General features: G+C 42.4%; 1 protein-coding gene across 1 annotated transcript in view; it reads right to left on the reverse strand.

Moving 5' to 3' along the window:
* Window positions 1-1,587: 1,587 nt before the first annotated feature.
* Window positions 1,588-16,731, reverse strand: part of CDC123 (cell division cycle 123) — a 49,457-nt gene continuing 34,313 nt past the window's right edge. Inside the window, exons 8-13 of the mRNA XM_033959196.1 lie at window positions 15,369-15,444; window positions 11,649-11,771; window positions 11,025-11,053; window positions 6,716-6,844; window positions 3,177-3,314; window positions 1,588-1,754 (exon numbers count right to left, since the gene is read on the reverse strand). Coding sequence (XP_033815087.1) covers window positions 1,707-1,754; window positions 3,177-3,314; window positions 6,716-6,844; window positions 11,025-11,053; window positions 11,649-11,771; window positions 15,369-15,444 — 543 coding nt within the window. The 3' untranslated portion in view covers window positions 1,588-1,706. The remainder of the gene's footprint in view (window positions 1,755-3,176; window positions 3,315-6,715; window positions 6,845-11,024; window positions 11,054-11,648; window positions 11,772-15,368; window positions 15,445-16,731) is intronic.

The raw sequence follows: 16,731 nt of genomic DNA on the forward strand, positions 1-16,731 counted from the left end.
GACGCTTTTGAGAAGTACTGTGTCCTTCTTCATGTTTGATATGCGGGCTATAAATGTTTTAAATAAATAAATGAATACATTAGATATATAGGTACATTTTCTGTCCTAGTAGGCTTGCAATCTAAGGCAGCGGTCTCCAACATGTGACCCCAGGACCACATGCAGCCCTCAATTTGCTCAAATGCTCTTCAAATCCTGTAAATGAGTTAATTTCATTCTTGCCCACCTGACTGCAAACAATCTTTTAAGTGTGTTACTCAGATGTCTCATTATAGAACTTTCTACTGTTGACAATCCAAAATAAAGTGAGTTTTTAAATATATCCTTGAATTGTTGTAGAATCAATATCAGTATTCATTTGTAACGATTACTACCCGTCTGAACAAGCAGGTCAAGCTGGTTCACAAAATTTGTACTATACGTAAGCTTGAACTCCTTTGGTGGCCCCTCAGAGCTGTCTCATAGTCACAATGCAGCCCAGGTTGGAGACCACTGATCTAAAGGGCAACAGAGGGTTAAGTAACTTGCCCAGGGTCCCAGGGAGCTGTAGTGGGAATTGAACCCAGTTCCCCAGGATCTCAGCTCACTGCATTCAGGTTACCAGATCTCCAGATTTTCCTGGACACGTCCTCCTTTTCGAGGACATGTCTAGGGGTCCGGACAGCTTTTCAAAACTTGGCACTTTGTCTGGGTTTTGAAAAGCTTCCTCGAAATTACGTCTGGCAGGAGAGCGTAGGAGGAGAGGGGGACTGGGGTTGGGTGGAACTGGGCATTAACCATTCGTGTACTCCTCCCTACCCAGCCTTTAACCTTCACAGCTAAGGATCCTCTGTGCTTATCCAAGGCTTTATCCCAGTCTATCTCAAACTGTGTGCCTGCTGGGAATACTGGGGAAGAGGAGAGGTGCCGGCTGACTGTATACAGGACATGCCTCTCGCAAAGAGAGGCACATCCTGTAAGCAATCTCCCGAAGCTGGCACCTCTTCTCTCTAATGGCCCTTCTCTTGGCGCGAGGCCCGTTTGAAGGGCCTTTGCGCATACGCCAACACCAGCGCACTTCCGGGTGTCTCGAGCCAAGGACACTAGGTTTACTGTGCCCTGGCTCGACACTGCTTTATTCCTCACTCCTCTCAGAGCGGAGGATCAGGCAGGGAAGATGAACTCCTGGATAAACCCATTGATTGCTCAAGCCTATTCTTACTTTACATTTAGGAAATTATTAAAAACGTATCTATCTGATAAATAAGAATGCTGATTTTTTTTTTTTTTTTTTTAATATTACGATGGTGTTTTGTGATTATTTTTAACTTATGTTTTAATGATAGCAAAGAGTTGAAATCGCATCTTAGCTATTGCTGCATTCGACTGATGTATGTAGAAGTGTGTTTTTGAAATTGTATATTCTGCTGAAATGTTTCAGTTTCTTTGTGGTGAACCGCCTAGAACTGCTGGTGGGGCGGTATACAAGAAAATAAATTATTATTATTATTATTAATGGAGGTTTTCTTGGATTTTGCTGCAGTTTTGTTGCATGCATCCATCACCATCTCTACGAAGAAGTATTTCTCTTAAGGAAAAGCACTCGAATGGAAATTCTGTGTATTTATTATAGCAAGGTCAGATATAGGGGGCAGACATCAGAAAGTGCAGCTGCAGTGCTCTGTGGTAAAAGAGAAGAGTAATCTCTGTCACGAGGGAAGGAGATTTCACTCATCCACATTGTCACCAGAGTCCTCATCAGCTTGGTTTCTGTTCTGTCAACACAAAGGCAGAAAAAGTTCACATAAGAAAATTGTCCAAGGGTATTTTAAAGGCCACGACGCCTAGTTCATAGTTCAACTAAGTTAAATGCATAATAGCTGCCATGCAGTGGGGTGAGCCTGGGCTGCAAGGACTCATCCCCCTCCCTTTCCTGGCTCAGCTGTGTGGAGTTTGTGTCGTGCACACTCTGCCTCTCACAAATACAGAAGTGAAAATACACGCAGAGCACGGCTCATCAAATGTTTTGTGAACGAGAATAGTGAAGGAGCAGCGGGGGGTGGGGGTGGGGGCAATTTCTAGGGTAGTTGCAGGTCGGGTAGTTTTTAGTACTGAGGCAGTTGCAGAGGGGTCACTTTGGGGGTGGCAGCAGTTTGCAGGGTGAGGGGCAACTGTTGGGGAAAAGGGCTGCTTGCAGGAAAAGCAGTTTGGGGGGCAGATACAAGGGGTAGTATTAGTGGCGTAGTAAGGGGAGTGCGGGGGAGGGACAGTCCACTGGCAGCCCTCCGGATCTCCGCCCTCCCTTCTCACTTTGCCCCATGCGTACTTCCCATTCCCCTGTACCTTTTTAACTTTAGCATGAGCAGCCACAAACTTGATGGTCACGTCGGTTTTGGCACACTCCGGGACCCGCGCCAAAGCACATTCGTGGCTACTCGCACCAAAGATAAAGGGTTCGGGAAGAGGGTGGGAGAGTTTTTGGGTTTGAGCAGTTGTGGAGGTAGTTTGAGAGCTAATGGCAGCTGTGGGGGGGGGGGGGTCGAGGGGCAGTTGCGAGGGAGTAGTTTTTGGATTACGAGGGCAGTTTAGGGGGGCTGGGAAAGTTTGAAACAAGGAACCTCCCTAACGGTTATGTTTTACTGTATCTACAGAAACGTATAACTCTCACAGAAATGCACTAAGCCATTTTATTTATTGGGGAGGGGGTCTTATTTCTCTGCAACCCCCAATGGCCCATTTTTCAAACTCAAAATATCTTTTGCTGATTTTGATCCTATTCTGTTAATTTTTCAGAGTTCTTTTGAAGGCATTTCTTGACCTCTTTTGTAAAATTCTTTCCAACACATAGGGATAAGACCAAGATGGAGAAGAGAGAGAACCAAGAAATGAGGAAACTCCTATAAGGCTGCCATTAGATCAAACTTGTAAATAGAGAATGACATGGGAGACAAATTTTTCCCCATCCCGTCCCATTCCTGTAAGCTCTGCCTTAACCGCACAAACCTCAAACACCTATGATTGTAAAGTGTTTGAGGCTAGTGCAGATGAGGACAGAGCTTGCAGGAATGGGGCAGGGACAGGAAAAGAACTTGCGGGGATGGGACGGGAAAATGAGCTCCGCGGGGACGGAGAAAAATTTGTCCCAGTGTCATTCTCTACTTGTAAACACTCAACATAAACGTTTAGGTTTTAGTCACCAATTTGAGGAAGTCGATTAGCTTGTGAGCATCTTCTCCAGTAGAAAGGTCCACAAAATCTTTGGGAAGCCTGTAGCTCAGGTAGGGACTGGGCTGGACTGTGACTTCGCTGGTTGTATAACGGAAGGCCGGATGATCCTAAATGGAAAAAACAGAACCCCATTCACATTACTTCATACAAACATCTGCGTTTCAGACAGTTATCGATTCACCACTTTCTAAAAGGTAACCACACTTTCAATTCAGCATTATTTTCCGATCGCTTTCTTGAGCTCTCCCCCCATCCCTAATAGTGATCTGATTAGCTGTAATTGTGTGCTGGTATTCAAAAACAGGTTAGCGGCAGGTCAAGGTCATATAGAAGGTTGACAAGTCATCCTAGTAACGGGAACCTGGAAGGTTATCCAGCCTAAGCCTAGGCTCACAACCTTTTTGATAACAGATGGAAGAAAAGATTTTAAAAGGTTGGAATCGTGAAAATTCTGATCAGGGCTCTTAGCCTTTGGTTGGTGGCTGGGTAACCTGGCTAGGCTGCCAGTGATCACAGTATACAGTGAAGGTAATGGACGTGGGAACTAAGCGTAACAAAGGTGAAGACCTAACTGATTTCTCACACTTACTAAATGTAAGTTTGGGACTGCATTTATGGTTCAAACTATTTTTATTGATGTAAACAAAAGAATAAGCAAAACAGTGGCATAGTAGGGTTCTCATCAACACTAAGGGCTCCTTTTACGAAGCTGCGTTAGTGGTTTTAGCGCACGTTAAACCCGCACTACGCGGCTAGAACTAACGCCAGCTCAATGCTAGCGTCTAGCGCGGCCGACAGTTTAGCGCGCGTTAAACCGCTAAGCGGCTTTGTAAAAGAACCCTAAAAAACAGGCATCAACATTTTAGAATTAGTATCAACAGACCTACCCCCCCCCCCCCCCGCTGCCAACTCTGCCCACGGGCATTTGGGACCACGTTTAACATTCAGTTAAGTAATTCAATCTAAATTTGGTATATTGCCATGTTTCAGGTGTTGTCTCAATTGGCCTTGGACTATTTTTGATGAGAAGTTTGATTACAATATTAATGATTAGTTCTCTAAGATGAAATATGGGAATTGAAGCTTTAATATAATTGTAGGCGCTGGTCGCTGAAATGTTTGTTTGTTAATTGGATGCGATTTGATAATATTATGTAAGTACATTTTGGAACCCACTTTGTATAAAGCGGGATATAAATCAATAAACTATAAACTATTTCACATATATTTCAATATAAAAAAAACACAAAATAATCATAAAATTTTTTTTTAAGAGTTAGAGATGCAACACGGACTCTGGACTTATTTGCCTGTTAGCAAAGGTCCAAGAGAACCTGTGGGGATTTCTCAGTTATTCTGAGTTCCTGTATACTGAAACTCTCAAATATATATAAAAAATTTTAAAAATATAAAAAAGAAGTTTCACTGGGGGCGTTTTTCCAAACGAGGTTCTTCTTGGTTCTATTACTGGGGATTTACCTCCTTTGTTTTCCCAATAGTATTTGCGATCTAGATAGAGGCTTTGTTGAGAACCCCCCCAAAACAAGTGGTACAGTAGTCTAAGTGCGATCATATTATGACTGCACCAAAAAAACGAAGGTGTTCCTCATGCAGACAAGACCTTACTTTCTGAGGGATGTTCCTTAGGGTTTTAGTAAAACGGGAAGGGCCCAAACAAAGCGATGAATACGATAAAATCTTCCACCCAATGTGCGGCGGTGGCCAAAAAAGCAAATAGGATGCTAGGAATTATTTAAAAAAAAAAAAAAAAAAAGGGGGTTAACAAGACTAAGAATGTTATAATGTCCTTGTATCACTCCTTTGTGCAACCTCACCTAGAGTATTGCATTCAATTCTGGTCTCCTTAGCTCAAGAAAGATATAGTGGCGCTAGAAAAGGTTCAAAGAAGAGCGACCAAGATGGTAAAGGGGATGGAACTCCTCTCGTATGAGGGAAGACTAAAACGGTTAGGGCTCTTCAGCTTGGAAAAGAGACGGCTGAGGGGAGATAGAATTGAAGGCTACAAAATCCTGAGTGGAGTGGAACGGGTACAAGGGGATCGATTTTTCACTCCGTCAAAAATGACAAAGACTAGGGGACATTCGATAAAGTTACAGGGAAATACTTTTCAAACCAATAGGAGGAAATTTTTTTCACTCAGAGAATAGTTAAGTTCTGGAAGGCATTGCCAGAGGATGTGGTAAGAGTGGTTTTAAGAAAGGTTTGGACAAGTTCCTGGAAGAAAAGCCCATAGTCTGCTTGCCCTGTATTGGTAGCATGGAATATTGCTACACCTTGGGTTTTGGCCAGGTACTAGTGATCTGGATTGGCCACTGTGAGAACGGGCTACTGGGCTTGATGGACCATTGGTCTGACCCAGTAAAGCTATGCTTATGTCTGCATTTAACTTGGAATGGTGAGAAAAGTCAGAGAATAAGTCCAGATTATGTTCTGTAAACACTTCTTTATGTATCACTACTGGACACACACAGTGCTAGACAGTGAGATATTCAGAAACCATATTTCAATATTAAGTGAATTTCTGGAGCAACGGGAGATAGTGGCTTGCCCAGGTCACAAGGCGTGGCCGTAGCAGAAGTAGGATTTGAACCCTGGTTTCTCTGCTTCAACCCAGGGCTCTTCTAGGTTACTTCCTCAGCAAAGCATCAGCAGTAGGACAGTTCAACTCAGTTCATGCAGACAGCGAGTTTAACAAATAAATACTCTCTCAACAGGGATTAGAGAGGGCAAGGGAAGAACAGTACTGAGTGCTGTCCTAATTTTTAATTGTATTTTAGACTGGTTTGCTTTTATGGTTTTATTTATTCATTTATTTTATTTTTATTAGATCATTATGGGTCAGACCAATGGTCCAACAAGCCCAGTAGCCTGGTCTCATGGTGGCCAATCCAGGTCACTAGAACCTGGCCTGGCCAAAACCCAAGGAGTTGCAACATTCCATGCGGAATCCCAAAGAGTAACAAGATTCCGGGAATCCCAAAGACTAATAAGATTCTAGAATCTCAAAGAGTAGCAACATTCCATGCTACCAATCCAGGGCAAGCAGTGGAAAACAGAACATTTCCAAGAAAAATTGCAATCAACCATCAAAGTAGGAAATACTGCTCAAAATTAGCTTTCATGGAAATGGTTTTATTATTTTACAATCTAATCTGGGATTTACAAGTCACGCTATGCCTAAATAGGGTTAAGGCGATTTATAATACAATTTAGTACAGTACAAGGTGTATTTTATTGACTGTAAACTGTTCTGGTCATCACAGAATAGGAAAGTTGCAGAAAATTGCATTAAAACAAAAACCAGTTTGACGGGTCTTGATTTATTTCTGGTTAGAAGAATGTCTGGCAGGTTTCAAGGGCAAACGCTGCCAGCACTCTGCCTAGGGAGAAGAGGTTGAAAACCCTGGGGATACTCTGTTTGCAATCCCATTTCTTTCCACCCTTTTCTTGTCACGCTTTGGAATTATAAGGTGCTGCTGTTTCTTGCCTGTTCCATAGCCTCCCCTTCGCCGTGATCGTCCTTCATGCTTATCACACCTGTCAGTTCTTCCCAGGTGAATAGCAACGAGTCTGTAACTTCACCAAATGGGTTAAAATCGATTAGCCATACTCTACCCTGAAATAAAGAGCACAGTAAAAACAAGGCCTGCGACAGCTAATGCCCAAGAGTGAGAAAGGACAAAGCCATTAACCCCCCAAATGTAGCAGAGTCCAGTCCAGAGCTTCCTGGAGCCCTGCTCACATGTATTCAAAGCTTTTATTTACACACTCTTTTGAGCCTGTTCCCTCACAGGCTTAGGGCAGGGGTAAGCAATTCCGGTCCTCGAGAGCCGGAACCAGGTCAGGTTTTCAGGATATCCACAATAAATATGCATAAGATAGATTTGCATGTCAAGCAAGCAGCACATGCAAATCCATCTCATACATATTCATTATGGATATCCTGAAAACCTGACCTGGCTCCGGCTCTCGAGGACTGGAATTGCCTTCCCCTAGCTTAGGGGAAGTAGTGTATAGTCCCAAATTCCCTTTGGTTTGAAGACCTGGACTGTTCTGCTTTTTTGGATTGACTTTCGGGGGTGGGGGGGGTGCAGAAGCTGACATTTCCTGGAATCTAATGGATTTTTGGGGGGTGTCATTTGCAGTGGCATACCAAGGGAGGGGGGGGGCGGTCCGCCCCAGGTGCACGCCCAAGGGGGTGCACAGCTGGCCACCCACCGGGGAATAGGCTGCCGCCGGGGAAAGGCTGCCACTGCCGCCATCGGGAAACAGGCCGGCACCGAGTTCTCCCTCCCTGCTTTTCTTCCCCGTGGGGCCGACCAACTCTCGCCACCCGACGTCAATTCTGACATCGAAGAGGACATTCTGGGCCAGTCAATCACTGCCTGGCTGGCCTGGAACGTCCCTCTCCAATCTTTGGAGGATCCCCCAATTCCCCCTGCACACTCAAACTGGAGAGCAAAGAAAACCAAAGGAGGAGACCTGTGGTGCCCAATCCTGGGTCTTGAGTGACTAAAAAGATTGCGCACCACACGTCTCCTTCTTTACCAATTCCTGCTGCCCAGAAATTGAACCTGTCTAGCAATTTGCCTCCTCTTGCTCCTTTATTAATAAGGCACCATCTTTCTATGGATGACTAATAAATACATTGATCTACTCTTGTCAGCTCCTCAAACTAGCTTAGAAGTAGTATATGAAACCACACCGTCTAGTATTACTACTTCAGAATCACTCAATACACACAATCTTCTGGGATCTCTGCAGTAGCACCCACCTCGGCTCCAAACACTTCACTGCCGATGGGGATTTACGTATCCAGTCTTCAGAGGTGCTTTACTCTTAAGACAGGGATATATCTTGAGACAGCAGTTATTGCAAAACATGATTCATGTCAGTTATGCTATCCCTAGGGTTACCAGATGTCTGGATTTCCGCATGTCCGGGAGTCTGGACGGCTTTTCAAATCCCTGCACTTTGTCCGGGTTTTGAAAAGCTTCCTGACAAAATCGCGTCGGGAAGGGACATCCATGCATGCAAGCATGACATCCTTTCATTGACGTCCGGGGATGGGGGAATGGGCCGGAACTGGGTGAGCCTGGGGACGTGGCCATGGGTCCGGATTTTTACTTCGCTAAATACGGTAACACTAGCTATCCCCGACCTGAGTCTTCATTTTTAAGATAAGTGAAAATATATTCTAAATAGTATTTTTGAAGTTAGTGATAAAGGGTATAAATAAAAAATGATTAAAGAGATTACAGACATTACAGAATACGGCAATTCGTTTATTGGGTAAAGCCAGGATGAGGGATCATGTGACACCATTATATATTAAATACCATTTGTTACCTATGGAATTTAGAATTAAATTTAAGATTCTGATGTCAGCCTCCAAATCTTTCTTCCTTGGTGACGTTCTGTGCCCCACGGTGATTATTAAGATCTTAAATGATAATAGAGTCGCATTGAATGAAACTTCTCTCCCTCTCTCCTAGTTTTTTCCTTTTTTTGTTCTCTTTTCTTGACTTTATTGTAGTCCACCCTTCTCCCTTTTTTCTCTCATTCGTCTGGCTTTGTCTTAGTAATTAATTTTTTGTTGAGTATTTTAAACTTGTAATGCTCCATTTTTTTATATTATTATATATTACCTTAAATTAAAATAGGTGATCAATCAAATTTTTATTAAAACTTGAACTTATATAAGAACATAAGAATTACCGCTGCTGGGTCAGACCAGTGGTCCATCGTGCCCAGCAGTCCACTCCCGCCGCGGCCCTTAAGTCAAAGACCAGTGCCCTAACTGAGTCTAGCCTTACCTGCGTATGTTCTGGTTCAGCAGGAAATTGTCTAACTTTGTCTTGAATCCCTGGAGGGTGTTTTCCCCTATAACAGCCTCCGGAAGAGCATTCGTTTTCCACCACTCTCTGGGTGAAGAAGAACTTCCTTTCATTTGTACGGAATCTATCCCCTTTTAGCTTTAGAGAATGCCCTCTCGTTCTAACATATCGAAAGCACATTTGGCTTCTACTAAAAGCAGTGCTTTTTTTCTATCTAGTACCAGTCTTGTGGAATAGCTTGCCGATAGAACTGAGAAAAGAAGAATTTTTGGTAAGGCTTAAAAGGAGTTTAAAATCACATTATTTTAAGCTGGCCTTCTCTGTAGACTTGACTGTCTGAATTCCTAGGTATTATCTGCCTATGAATGTTTCAGCTATGTTTGATTCAGCTTTCCTATCCAAATGGAATTTTGTATCACTTTGTAAACCACTTTGTTCTTATTTCTAGTTTAAGCGGGATAGCAAGAATTTTAATAAACATTAAATTTAATAGAGACTAATGACGACTGGATACGTAAATGCCCATCGGCGGTGAAGTGTTTGGAGCCGAGGTAGGTGCTATTGCAGAAGTCCCAGAAGATTGTGTGTATTGAGCGATTCTGAAGTAGCAATACTGGACGGTGTCCTTTGCATAGGCTCCAGAGTTTTCAGGATATCCCTAATGAATATGCATGAGACAGATCTGCATGCCTGTCCTCTCACTTACATACAAATCTCTTTCATGCATATTCATTAAGGATAGATTGAAAGAGATCACAGGCCAGTTGGATTAAGACAGCTGTGAATAACCCTGCCCTAGAGAGACTGACTGGGTTCAGAAACTGGTCGAATGGAATAGTGGGAAAACGGGGCTCGCTCTGAGCAAAGAGCACTTATTTCTTCTACAATGGACACAAGCCGTCCGAAGCAGTGTGCAACAACAATACAATTTCAAAACATATTTACAAGCAAACATACGCTGCTTAAAAACCAGTATGCAATTGCTAATTGCATTTTAGGAATTTCATAAAAATTAGAACCCAAATGTTACTAGTGCTTCTGTTTATCAGTTGCCCATCTGAAGGCTCTGGCAGGGTAGCGCTCTCTCCATGTCATGCTCTAATTAGCTGCTGAGTCAGCCTGCTGCCAGGTGTCCGCTGCAGCCACTGAATGTACTAGCAAGGCTGCATCTAAGTAGCGAGGCTTCCTTTCCCAGCTCTGACAGAGGAGCCGTATCTCATAGAGAGTGGAGAGCTGACAAGTGCTCAGCAGTGCTGAGCTCGGCAAAAGTGGGAAGGCGCATTGCAGCACAGTAAACTGCTGCATATCTAACCTCCAGGACCCAAGCTCCTGCCCTTGTGTCCCTTTTCAGCAAGGTACGAGTGGTTTCGTTTAGCAAGGGGTAAAAGACCCAGTAGACTTGATCCATTTCACTGGCATACACAACATAATGAAAGTATTAGGAGAATGCTAGAATGCTTATTCATGTCTTTATAACTATGTATAACAACCTTCACTGGGATCAGGTAGGGTTAGCAGATGTCCATTTCGAGGACATATCTAGGGGTCCGGATGGCTTATCAAAACCCAGCACTTTGTCCAGGTTTTGAAAAGCTATCCTCAAAACTGAGTCAGGAAGGGGCATCCGCATCAGTGTCTGCGTCTGCGCAGATGCTGTCTGGGGTGGAACCGGGCAGGCCTCAGGGTGTGGCCATGGGTCCGGATTTTCCTTCAGGACAGACAAATATGACTCAGCACCTACATGTGAAGGGAGTCAAGACAAACAAAGTTTTTACGCGGTAGAGAGATGACCCAGAGCTTGTTTCATATACGCTCCCAGTGCAATTCCCAGAGTAATTAAGATGTAGTTTCCATCCACGCTGCCACTGAATGACAGAATGCACCATTTGCAATACATGCTTCATCAACATTTAACACGAAAATAGCAAAATATTAGTAAAATGCTGCTCATTCACTTACCAAGCTGTCTCTGTATATATCAAAAACAACTGCAAGGAAAACAAATCCAAGGTTACATTGTGCCTTTAGATATTTACATGGTCAGTCTAATGGCCTTTATTGCTGCTGGAACTGTCAGCTTGCACCGTACTATTTCAGAGGACTTTTGTAAATTCACTTTATTCAATCTTCTCCAAAGGAATACTGCTAGTTCCTTCTCTGAAAGATAAGCTGCCACAGTGCCTGGATCAAGGGCACAGGATGCCAAAGTGAACGATCTCTCTTATACATAAATCTCTATTTAAGAAAGCTGTGCACAAGAGAGATTCAGCAACTGGGCACAATTACTTCTTTCCAGGTATGAAATTTGAAGATTTAAACCTTTCAACATAAAGTATTAGTTTTGAAATTTCACTGCTCCATCCCCCCATCTAAATAAACACAGACCTCTGCATATCGCACTTGATGTAGGGTCTAGGGATAATATACAAGCATTGACTAAGCCCTCCAGGGACACAAAATGACCCACTGAAGCTGATTGTAGCTTATCTTAAGTACAGAAAGGCATAAGCTAAATGCACACAAAAAAATTCAGGCCAATAAACTCATAGCAGATTTAAAAGGAAGAATAGGTAGAGTACTTACAATCCTCATCTAAAAATTTATACTGAATGTGTTCTCTGAAGAAATCCTGTATAGATCTACAGATTTCCTCTCTCTGTTTACAGATATGCTCATAGTGCTGTGTGTAATCCCTCTGGGATATCGCTGTAAAATAAAGAAATGGAGTTTTAAGGCTGGCTTCAAAGACATTTGCAAACCAGAGTCTTGCTCATCTGATTTTAAAGGAAAGTCAGACATTCTAAAGTGCACGAGACATCAGGGCATCAGAGCAAGACACGGAAATATTCCAGCACCCCATTCCCTTCTGTCCACATACTTGCAGCTGACCCTAGGACCTGCTGAATGAATAACTGTGCGAACACGGCCAGGCAAATGAATGAATTCAGGCTTTCAACGGCACACAGAAGCCAAATTTTTTTGTAGTGGCTTAGAGGAAGAAGGTTCAAAACATACATAAGAACATAAGCAGTGCCTCCGCCGGGTCAGACCATAGGTCCATCCTGCCCAGCAGTCCGCTCTCGCGGCAGCCCAAACAGGTCACGACCTCCTATATGCATGACCTTGCATTTTTCCACGTTAAAGCGCATTTGCCATTTGTTTGCCCAGTCTTCCAGCCTGGGAATACCAAAACCACAATCTCATCTAGTCGTAAGTAAAAACTTAAAGCTTCTACTTGGACTGTTGCTTTCAATTGCAGAAATGTCTCAAGTTTCCTGTTCATCTCACAATTTCAAGCGAGTTCTGGGTTCGGTGGAATAACGTTTTAGACAGCGTGATCAGCCACACCCACTCAAGCTTTGCAGACATCCTGTCTCTCTTCCGTTCTGTTTTATTCCTTCAAATACTGTCATTCTTAATAAACATCCCAGCGGGTTACAATAAATGAAAAACAAGTTCATTTTGGAAGGGACAAAGGTTTATATAGTTTGTTTTATTTTATTGTACATTGTTCGGATCACAAACGACAGTTCCAATTTTTTTCTTTCCCCTTCCCCCAGCTCCCCAAACCATATTTCATGCCCTGTTAGATGCATCCAGGACACCTGTGTGGTTTCTTCATAGCAACCCTGTGCCCTAATGACAAACCAAGGTTTAATATTGAATAGAAGCACTTCAACCACTTCCCAAAAAAGATCTGCTGAAGATGGCAGATCTGCTTTCTTTTGAATTTCACCATCTCTTTGGCATTCGTCTTGAACCCACCTATTTGAAATTGGGAAGTCTTTTGAAGACATTCCTTTTTGAGAAAGATTTTTCCATTAAGTTAGATGATTGATTGATTTATGAGGGTTTAATTAGTGACACTGTCTGCAAAGTTATTTTAAAATTATTTAAAATATTTCCCCCCCCCCCCCTTTTACAAAACCATGAAAGCAGATTTTAGTTCTGGTTGGTGCACTGAATGCTCTGCGCCCGACACTCAGGGATCCTTTTACGAAGGCATGTTAGGGCCTTAACACGCGGAATAGCGTGCACTAAAATGCCGCACGCGCTAGCCGCTACCTCCTCCTCTTGAGCAGGTGGTAGTTTTTTGACTAGCACGCGCTAATCCGGTGCGTGTGTTAAAAACGCTAGCGCGCCTTCGTACAAGGAGCCCTCAGAATTCCTATGAGCATTGGGAGCAGCACAGAGCATTGTAGAGAAGTCTGAAGTTACTAGGAAGAGCATTCCATAATTCTGGACCCTGAACGGAAAATATTGAGTTATGTATTATATCAAGAAATATTTCTCTAAAAGTAGAACTAAGAAGCGATTGTGATTTAGGGATCTAAGTGTAGGGTGTCAGAAATTGACCGAGAAATAATGGTTTATCTGTGGAGCGGATTTTTGAACACCAATAATAGAATTTTGTATGTAATTCGATGCGATATTGGTAGCACGTTGGGAATGTGCTTGGGGGAAAAAATTTATCAGAGAGGTTTTGTGGAACATCCATTCTAAAAGCCTTAAAAACGAGGCAAATAAGTTTAAACAGGATTCTGGCTGCTGTTTCAACATAAGGGTAATATGATCCATTTTTTTCCCCATCAAGAATCAAATGTGCAGCCGTGTTTTGGACTAACTGTAATCTCTTAAGACAGTTTTTCATCAAGTGAATTGCAGTAGTCTAATCTGATGGTTACCAATACATGTACAATTTTCACCAGATTGGGACTGGGTCAAAAAAGGTTTTAGCTCACAAATCAGCCGCAATTGAAAATAACTCTACTGATATATCTGTCAAATTTTAGGGGTCCTTTAATCAAGGCGTGGTAGGGGTTTAACCCACGGAATACCGTGCGTTAAACCGCCTGCCGCACCAGTCACTAACGCCTCCATTGAGCAGGTGTTAGTTTTTTGGCTTGCCGCAGGGGTTAGCACGTGATGAAATGTCCGAAGCACTAACCCCACTAGTGCGGCTTGATAAAAAGGACCCCTTAGGGCGCTGTCACCGTGAAATCGCAAGGTAATGATCTCATCCTTCAAAGGAAAAGATTTATCCTGAATGATTAAGTGGTCTAGATTTTTTAGACAACCTCATAGCTACTGATTTATTTACATTTAAAATCAACTCATGTTCTCTCAAGTGTTCTTATTAACTAAAAACCTTTGTCCCTGCCAAAATTAACTTGTTTTTTTAAATTTATTGCAAACTGCTGTAATGTGTCTATTAACGCCTCCTTTTACAAAACCGTAGCACGTTTTTTAGCTCCAGCGCTCATAGAATTCCTCGCTAGTTTTGTAAAATGAAGGGTAAACGAGCTAAAACCTAAAATCATCCATTTTCCGACACTGGTAAAAATGGCCTTAGCGTATGGATAAGACCCAAGTAAGGGTGTACCGAGGCCTCTTTCTACTGCAACTTTGTAAAAGAGTCCCTTAAATACCTAACAAGAATATTGTGAAGAAAGTTTTTATTTTAAGTTTATTCAAATAGTTACAAATACTCATGATGTCTATCTCGAAATAGATTTCCTTTTTAACACTTTCACTCCATTCCTGTTTTTCTAAACTTTTATCACATCCCCTTCTCAGTCATCTTTTCTCTAGAGAAACGAGCCCGAACCTGTTTAGACTTTCTTGTCTCTCTCAGTTTCTTCCACTGAAAATGTGTCAGAAATGCGAGTCGTTAGGGAGACCAAGGTTTCATTTTCTAGATTTTAGGAAGATCTGTTTTATAATCTATACTTTAAAGGACGAACCTATAACAGTTCAAAACACTAATTAAAAATGCCAATCTCTCTCTAAACTCTTGGTTCAATGCTAATTACAAGAGGTTCACTTACATAGACTTACAGCCTATGATCAATGTATTGTATTGTTTTGTACGAAGCATTTCAATCCCTTGCACTTCAGGTTGATTATCTTCATATTCATAAAATCTTCTCAAAAAATGCTTGATATATTTTTGTGTTCTTACTGTGAAGTTATTTAAACACTTAACTATTGATCTTGAAGGGCATCATGAGGATTTGTAACAATTTGATTGAATTTAAAATTTAAAAAAAATTTTACACCTTTTTTTTAAAATTTATAATTGCAGTTTTTCCACAATATTCTTGTGGCAAAATGAAGACACTGAACAAAGCAAACTTATATTTTGCCTTAAGGTTTGGTTTCTACTTACCTGTTCACATGTGCTGGTGAGCAGTGGTTGATTATCAAATCTGACTCTTCCTCCAACACAAAATTTTTTATGCATTTCCCATAAAGATTAAAATTATTATTATTATTATTTTATTTTTTTTTTTTAAACCTCACCTATAAGTTTATTTTCTTTGACGAAACATCTAAATTCTGCTCCGGGAATTAATTCACACCATTTTCGGAGGACCAGCTACAGAAGAACAGCAGTATGTTACTTCATATAAAAAAATAACCCCACAAAAACCAGATTCCTCTATCACGTTTCCTATAAACTCATCTGTTGTAGCTGAGGCCACTATTCAGCCCAGGATGGTCAACAGTTTTCACACCGCTAACAGCCACATGCAAAATTAAGCCCAGTTAATGCCAGGCCACGTCTGGATACCACCACTGAATATTCGGAGTCAGGGGGCAACCCAGAAGTTATGTAGGTGCCAGCTGGTATTCAGTGTTGGCACCCACATAGCTAAGCAAGTAAGGGTAGGACTGCTCAAACAGGACTTGCTATCTGCCTGCAGGCACTGGCATTAAATATGATCGATTGGAGTGGTAAACCTCTTGGCCCTGATTCTATAAATATCGGGGCCTAACTTAATTGAGAAACTGGCTTAATCAGTGCCAATATCAGCGCTTAACAACTCATAATCTGCTTCTACTGGACTTAATTGGAAGTTAGGCACTTAATTCAGAAAACACGATTCTATAAAAAGTAGGATCATAGTCCAAAGTGGCAACACTAAAAGTGGATGTGGTTAGGGGGCAGATCAAACATATTTTCGAGATAAGACACCTCTTTATGAATTAGACTCCGTTAGGTATCTAAGACGCAGGTATTTAGGTGAAGACGACCCTGGTATAAAAAGTGTGTGCCTAATGTTACGCTGCTTGGGTGATGCTAAGTGCAATTCTATCATGGGCACCTTTTATAGAATCAAGCTTTGCGCCAATCTAATCCGGCGCCAATTTTAAAATTGTGATTATCAACTGAATGGGCTGTTCAAGGTCCCTTCAGAAAGTAACATTCAGGGGCCGATTCCATAAACAGCGCCTAAACTGGCCGATGCCTAAAAAAAGTGTGTCAATCATGGTACCATAACTAAAGCGCGCCGGTCATTGGTGCGCTGACAAACCCGCAGCGACATTTGCGTGCAGGACTAAGGCACGTCACCGCTTCTGCTGGTTTCATGCCTTATAACACTTAGAAGTCTTGGCGCTCCTGTTGGGAGGGGGTGGTTTGGGGGACCCCCCCCATTACACTGAAAACTCCTGAAGAAAGGAGAATGGGAGTTTTCAGTATAGTGGGGGCTCCCCCCCACTCAACCCCCAACGGGAGCGCCAGGATTTCTAAGTGTAGTGGGGGGTTCCCGCCCCTACACCCTCTCAGAGCGCACACTTGAAGGCATGAAACCGGCAGAAGCGGTGCCAATGTCCGGCACGCTTTTGATGGGTCACCGTCAATCACACTTAGGCGTCATTT

This window comes from Geotrypetes seraphini, chromosome 9 (genome assembly GCF_902459505.1).
Source record: "Geotrypetes seraphini chromosome 9, aGeoSer1.1, whole genome shotgun sequence".
NCBI classification, from domain to species: domain Eukaryota; kingdom Metazoa; phylum Chordata; class Amphibia; order Gymnophiona; family Dermophiidae; genus Geotrypetes; species Geotrypetes seraphini.